Raw genomic sequence first — 7,470 nt, 5'->3', positions numbered from 1 at the left:
CTCCTCCCACTCTCCCTCTCCCTCCTCCCCCTCTCTCTCTTCCACCTTTTCCACCAGTATATTAAGAAATAACGACTTCCTGTTATTCTAGCTGAAAATCTCACTTCTTCATTTCTCTTTAATTCATCTGCAGCCGCTTTTACTTATCGAACTTCTCAAACTACCAGCAACTTTTGGGCTACATTTCCCCTATGCTTTCTTTCCTTTCCGAAACCATCGTCAGTGACTTCACAACTTCTCATGCCTCTCACTCTTATCACTCTCGTCTCACTCTTTTGATACAAAAGCCGAATCCTTTGCTATTTTCATGTCTTTATACGAACTTTCTTGGATTTCTTAACTCTGTATTCCATGCATATTATTACTGTTCAGATGCTGCATGTTATTCCTAGTATTTTGAGATATGAAATTTTGATCAGAGGAACTGAATTTGCTGAATTTAGTAACTGTATGCATCGCATCATTTGTTATGTTAGCGAATAACAACTGCACTACATTTTAACATACTGCATAGAGAATATGGCTAAACATTTGAAATCTTGAATTCGAGCTAATGTTCTGCGTATGTTATTATAACAGAAGTATGTTGCTTCTGAAAATCTGTTCCCAGAATCACATCCCGATTGCTACAAGCATCCTCAAAAACAGTCAGACACATATTTGGTTATATAATTTCATTAAACGATCAGAATTGCATTCAACTGTAAAGACTAATCAAGTGTAGACATAGGTTAAATATGTAGGTAATATATTTAGGCAGTGAAGGCGCATGACTCAGTGGTTAGAGCGTCGGGCTCACAATCATGAAGTAGGGTGTTCGATTCCCAGATCGGGCTGCGTGTTCTGTTCTTCAGCAAGACACTTTATTTCAGCTATAGAAATGAGTTACGAAGTCAATGATGCTAAGTTGTATCAGCCTTTGCCTTTCCCTTGGATAACATCGGCGGCGTGAAGACAGGAGTCTGGTATGAATGGGCGACTGCTGGTCTTCCATAAAGGAACCTTGCCCGAACTTGTACCTTGGAAAGTAACATTCTAGGTGCAATCTCATTGTTATTCGTGACCGAAGGGGGTCTTTTCCTTTGTATTTAGGCAACTTTCCTGTCAATAAAACGTTCAGAACTCCCCTGAAAACGCCAAACTTCATTTACATTCCCTGTCAAATTTGCGTTAGACCATCCTGAGAACCCAAAAGCAGCAATTGAATTGGCACAAAGACTAGGAGATATAAACGAGGTCATAACTTTCTTCTTATTCTTTATTTGGTCAGAACTTATCCTGTGACACTTTTTCTTCCACGTGAGTATCGCTGCTCTTTCCACGGAACATTTTACGCCACAAAACCAGCCATGTTTATGTGTTGTTAACCATGCAAGTGTTACATCTTTAATTGTAACAGCAGACTTCCAGATTATTTTACCGTCTGGAAAATGACATTAGCTAGAGCGTCAGCGATAATGGATATGTTCCAATTCCGTTTGACCTGTCTGGGCCAAAAAATCTTTGTTCATTTTTTCAATGCATCCCTAATTACTATCGGTCATCCTAAAGACACAACAATTCTTTGTCACAATATAAGTGAATGGAGTTTATGAGCCTTCTCCATTTACTTCAAGACTGCTGCATCTCTAGAACTCAGAGGTCTAAAAGACTTAGAGCTATGTTGAGCGCTCTAACATGACAGCGAATGAGTTTCTCTTCCTAGTAGACGGCGAAGTATACTTTTAAAGGACAATTCATTTATAAGGCCATTGCTTACAAGTTCTTCCCGTTAGTGTTTACTGCTACAATTTTCATTGAACAAATGTTTAACTGAGAGTGTAGAGACCACGAAGGAAATCTTTCATGGTTTCATCAGTTGCTGACGTTAGTAAGAAGTTTATGTTAGACAAAGATTTAACATTTTTTTTATTATATAGGTATTTTCTAGTTCTTGAATCCCTGCATTAAAGTGTAGCATCTAAAAAGTACTGATTCACAGTCATTAATATATTTTATTGTTAAGCATTGCAATTTGTCAGGTGCTCTTTCAACACTCGGAAGTGAAAGTTTCAAAAGTACTTCGAAGTTGTCTAAATCCCTTCTCAGTAAGTGATGAGACTACACCTTTATTAGGCAATGTATGCACTCCATGATATTGATGTTGTGAGTTTAACAAATTATAACAAATAACGCCTCCTGATGTCGAAGGCTTTATTCTACTTATATCATCACATAGTCAACAAATATTATATATGTAACAACATAAATAAAAAAAAAACCTGAAGAAAACAATGTTTATTTCCCCATAGCCACTTTTGCAAAAATGTCATTACTAGATCAAGCGAGAATTTGTAATCTATTATTAGACTTCCAGATTATTTTACCGTCTGGAAAATGACATTAGCTAGAGCGTTAGCAGTCATAGATATGTTCCAATTCTGTTTCACCTGACTGGGCCAAGAATCTCTGTTCATTTTCTCAATGTATCTCTAATTACTATCGTAATCGTAAAAAACACGAAAATTCTTTGTCACAATATAAGAAAGTAATAATGCCTTAATGGCATAGAACATGATAACTAAATTCAAGGACTCTTTTTGCACACGTACACACATACTCCCCCCCCCCTCTCTCTCTCACACACACACGTGCGTGTGTGTATATATCTGTATGTATGTGAGTGTGCATGAGTTTGTGTATGTGAGTTTGTGCAGGTGAGTCTGAGAGTGTGTGTGCGCAAGTGTATGCTTGCGTTTGTGAATCTGTGTTTGCATCTATACGTGTACATAAAATATTGGGTCATCCCATAAATAGTACGGTTTTTACAACTGGATGAACTACAAATTGGAAGGGGACGGGATAAACTACCAACATCAACTTTCTATGAAAGCAAGTAGTAATTTTACCTTGAACTTATTCTTAGTGCAAGTTTTGAAGAGTACAGTTCGATTTTAGCAGTTACTTTTTCAAGGCTATAATCGAAGTGACAAAGGAGCACAATTGGCATATTTTGCTTTATAAGTTTAATAAAGGCAACAACGCAACGGAAAGTGCGAAAATATTTATGCAGTATATGGGGATCGGACAATAGGCGTAAGCCAATATCAACGGTGGTGCCAGAAATTCAGCCGGAAACTACAGCCTAGAAGACGAGCCTCGTCCTGGAAGATATATAGAGCTCGACGAGGAAGTCCTGGAAACCCTGGTGGAACAAAACCCTCGTAACTGTTGAGAAACAACCAGAGAAGCTTGAATTTGGTCATTCACCCATTCATCGACACCTGCGTCTCATCAGAAAAGTCAGCAAATTTGCTCAGTGGGTTCCTCACACACTTTCCGAGCCTAATCGCTCGCAGAGAGTGAATGTGTGCTCCTCTTTGTTGTCATCTCTCACGAATGAACCTTTTTTGAACCGAATAGGGGTGACAAGAATTGGTTACTCTTTAAAAATGTCATGCATGGAAGTTGATAGTGCAAGGAGAAACACCGCCAGCCCAGGCTAAGAAGGTCTTCGTGATATGAAAAGTTTAAACCATTTTGAAAATTTGAAACGCAAACCAAACGAAAACAAAGGCGATCTACTGCGAGCACCTTGAGCGGTTTAAGTCAGTACTAGAGAAATAACGTCCATGTTTGGTTTCAAGACGAAAGGGGTTGTTCCATCAGGATAATGTTTGTCTACGTCCAGTGAGGATGATATTCCAAAGGCTGGAACAGTGTGAATGGGAAACGATGCCGCATCCACCATATTCGCCGGATATTGCCTCATCTGATTATTGTGATTTGGACGGAAAAAATATGAACTCTACAGACGAGGTCAGAACAGAACTGGAGGAGTATATTTTGTCACAGACAAGTGAATTTGGGAAGAGGGTCCTTGCAAGTCTTCCAGATAGATGGAAGAGCTTTGTAGAAAATGAAGGAGAGTGTATTTTAGATTAAAAAAAGAACTTTGTTGAAAAATGAAAGAAGTATAAAAAACCGCATTATTTATGGGATGACCCAATATTTTGTCGATAATTAAAACGCAGATAAGCTAAAGAATAGAAAAGGAAAAAAAATCTAGTCGCTTTGCTTTTGATTTCCCGTATCAGTGAGTCTCTTCAAGATTCTTTGAGACAGTAATTGGTGCTTCCGCTGTGCTTACAGGCGTAGTTTAACGTTTCGCATCTAATTACGTGTCATTTTGTAATCGTAGACTTCTTTGAATACTTTCAGTTCTCTAATTGCTGTCTTGAAAAACATTTAGATATAGTATGGACATAAACACAGGCTTTATTTAAGGAAAAGAAATTCATAGCCAGATTTTTTAAACATGAGAAATATCATACAGTTCGAAATACTTGTACAAGAATGTTATCTCAGAGAAGAATTGGTTTACATCGTCAAGATTATCCAATATGAATGAAATCTATATAAGAATAACAATTGAGAAAGGTAATACGTCTCTCAGCGGGATAACGTACTTTATAATTAACCATACGTCCGTTCGTAGAACGACGAAGGTCCTCTAGTCATCGTTAAGGATGATTGCAGTTTTGCGCAACGCGTTTGTTTGGAGGTGAGATGTGTTACGCACAGTCAACTTCACTCTGTCGTCCGTGTCCATCTTCAAATAGGTGGCAACACCAGTTCAAGACGAACGGGGAAGGAGACGGATGCAGTGGTTGACCATGATCGCTTATTTTCCTCAGTTTGCTTTTTGCTCTTTAGAACCAGTGCCACACTATTAAGTTTAAAGAAGATAAATGGTAACCTTGAAAGAGATGCGGTATTTATTACCATAGAATGAGACAATTCATCGTAGTTGTTTCGACGCTGACAGTTTGAATCGGCTGACTGGACATTTAGCCTCTTATAGTAACTCTACTATTTGGCACTGGAAAGAAACACACACACACACACAAACATTTTATGGTTAGGGTTCGGGTTATGATTATTTTTGCCATAACCTAACTCATAACAACAACCCTAACCCTAACCCTAACCCTAACTCTAAAACCCAAACACTAACTCTAAAACCCAAACACTAACTCTAAAACCCAAACCCTAACCCTAAAACCCTAAAGCTAAAACCAGTACAAACGCACGAACGATGTCATAAATGACAGTACCGCCGTTAATTGTTGTTGACAAACAACGGCACTAATTTTATTCAAGGGAAAACATCCCATTATACCACTAGATGTGTTGTTTACATTCTACAGCAGTAATTGTTTTCACCTCAATAGACGTCATTGATTGGTTGAAATTACCGAAATACGACAATTTTAACACGAAATACTAAGAGTAAAATATGTTTTATATGATACATTCTACCAGTGTACTAAGTTTGAAAGTGTTTCGTTTAGAAAACAAGTGGCGCCCGCCAAATCAGAAAGATCCATCGGGTCATCCCATAAATAATGTTCGGACTTCTATATTTTCAATTTCTAAACACGTTAACAACATTTTAGAATGTCTAATTGTATCAAGTAATATTTATATGTATTTGGGCATAGTTAAACTAATTAAATTTCCTTTTGCAGGATAATCTAATTGAAATTACACTAATTGTAGCTCTTCAAACATGAATGTGTTTAAACATTTGCAGCACATAATGCATTATGAGCTTTAAAAAATGCAAACCTTGCAGCTGAAGAGACTCGAAATATTCACTCAGTTTATAAGGAAGAGTGCCTGAATGAAATCTTGCAGATGATGGTTTGTAAAATTTAGAAGTGGTGATTTCAAAGTTGAAGATGATGCCCGAACAAGACGTCCAATTGAGTTTTATGATACGCTCTTTTTTTTTGCAGAATTTGAAACTCATCATGCAATTTCAGTCGAAGAATTGGCAAGCAAGCTTCGTTCAAGCCATACAACTGTTTACCGCCATCTTCAACGGCTTGGAATGGTCAACAAACTCGGAAAATGGGTTCCTCATGATTTGTTTTAAGCCAACTGCAAATCCTGAGTGGACATCTGATCTTCTCTTCGTTCTTGTGAACTTATCTCGCCCTTTTTGGACAGACTGGTGACCGGTGATTGAAAATGGCTCTTCTATCAACATGTTAAGCGTTGTAGATATTGGTTTGGTGAAAGGGAAAAGACCCAGCCACTACGGAAAAAACGGAACTCCATGCGAAGAAGGTTCTCCTTTTTGTTTGGTGGGATTGTAAATGAGTCATTGACTTTGAATTTGCTATTAAATAATCAAACAATCAATGCTCAATGGTCTACTGTCAACAATTAGAGTGTTTGAACACCCAGCAATTAGAGCGTTTGCAGAAAAAATGACTGCTTTAGTGAATCGAAAGTGAGTAGTGTTTCATCAGGAAAAATGCAAGACCTCAGACTACAAAGATCACGTTACAGAAGATCGAGGAACTTCGCTGGGAAGAAATTTGTTATCCGCCTTACTCTCCAGACCTCGATCCTTCAGGTTGCTCTTTGTTCTGTGGTTTACAGAACCATTTGGAGGGAATAGCTCACGAAACAACTTAGGAAGTCGAAACTGATCTTTCAGATTTCTTCTCTTCGAAATCGAAAGTGTTTTTCACTAATGGGATTAAAAAGCTTACGAGTAGATAGAAAGATGCTATAGATAATCATGGAAACTATATTGACGATTACGATTCATTACAGTGTTTATTTATGGGATGACCTAATGGTATCAGGTAAAACTTTTAATTTTATTTCTGTAGATTCGATGAATTATACAATTATTACAAATCATGGAAAGCAATTCAAATGACTGTATTTATTTTCTTATAACTTATATCATTGTGACAAATCAGTTCCTTAAAGAACAAGTTTTAATTTTCAGCCTTCAGGAGATTCTACTAACGCCAATGGAACGTATTGAAGAATACGTGTATTTACTGACCGCTTTGCTGACGCATACGGCTATGGACCACTCAGACAGACCAGACCTATTCAAAGCTATTGACGCTTTTAAAGAAGTGAATTCTTTCATTCAACAGGTACGGCGCCTTCCCATTTGAACCTTATAATACTTTGATAATTTCTTGAATTTCAGGAGTATACATTGAATATATATCATGTATCCTTTACATGATATCCAATATCTTTGGTGCATCTTGTTTGATATTGACTCTTATCAGTTAGTTAAGCGTGGGAATATGCATTTACACATACAAAGTTGGCTAAAAGTTACCCGACAGTAAATCAAAACCCATCTAATTCCAAGATTAGAAAAAAAAAATTATATGAAACTTCGCTAATAAATAGACAAATGTTGAAAAAAAAAAAAAAAGACGCTGATTTTAACCCACAGCATTCAATTATTAAAACTTTCATAATTGGAATGAATAAATAAAATTGAATATTAAGTATTCATGGAACTCTGATTTACTGTCCGGTGACTTTTTGCCAGCCCTGTATATCAACTTTCTGCTTCAAAACCCCTTTTTATAGCTTTATTTTCTAAAATGTAATATGTCTTTCTATGCCAGCTACCGTAGAGTTCGCTTCTTTACGTAGTGG

At 37.2% G+C, this 7,470-nt stretch overlaps 1 protein-coding gene across 1 annotated transcript in view; it reads left to right on the top strand.

Moving 5' to 3' along the window:
* LOC106873511 (epithelial cell-transforming sequence 2 oncogene-like) overlaps positions 1-7,470 on the top strand; it is a 113,793-nt gene that overhangs the window by 95,935 nt on the left and 10,388 nt on the right. Inside the window, exon 22 of the mRNA XM_014920897.2 lies at positions 6,791-6,947. Coding sequence (XP_014776383.1) covers positions 6,791-6,947 — 157 coding nt within the window. The remainder of the gene's footprint in view (positions 1-6,790; positions 6,948-7,470) is intronic.

The sequence above is a fragment of the Octopus bimaculoides genome, chromosome 15 (assembly GCF_001194135.2).
Source record: "Octopus bimaculoides isolate UCB-OBI-ISO-001 chromosome 15, ASM119413v2, whole genome shotgun sequence".
In the NCBI taxonomy this organism is placed as follows: domain Eukaryota; kingdom Metazoa; phylum Mollusca; class Cephalopoda; order Octopoda; family Octopodidae; genus Octopus; species Octopus bimaculoides.
This window is presented reverse-complemented; position numbering and strand designations above follow the sequence as displayed.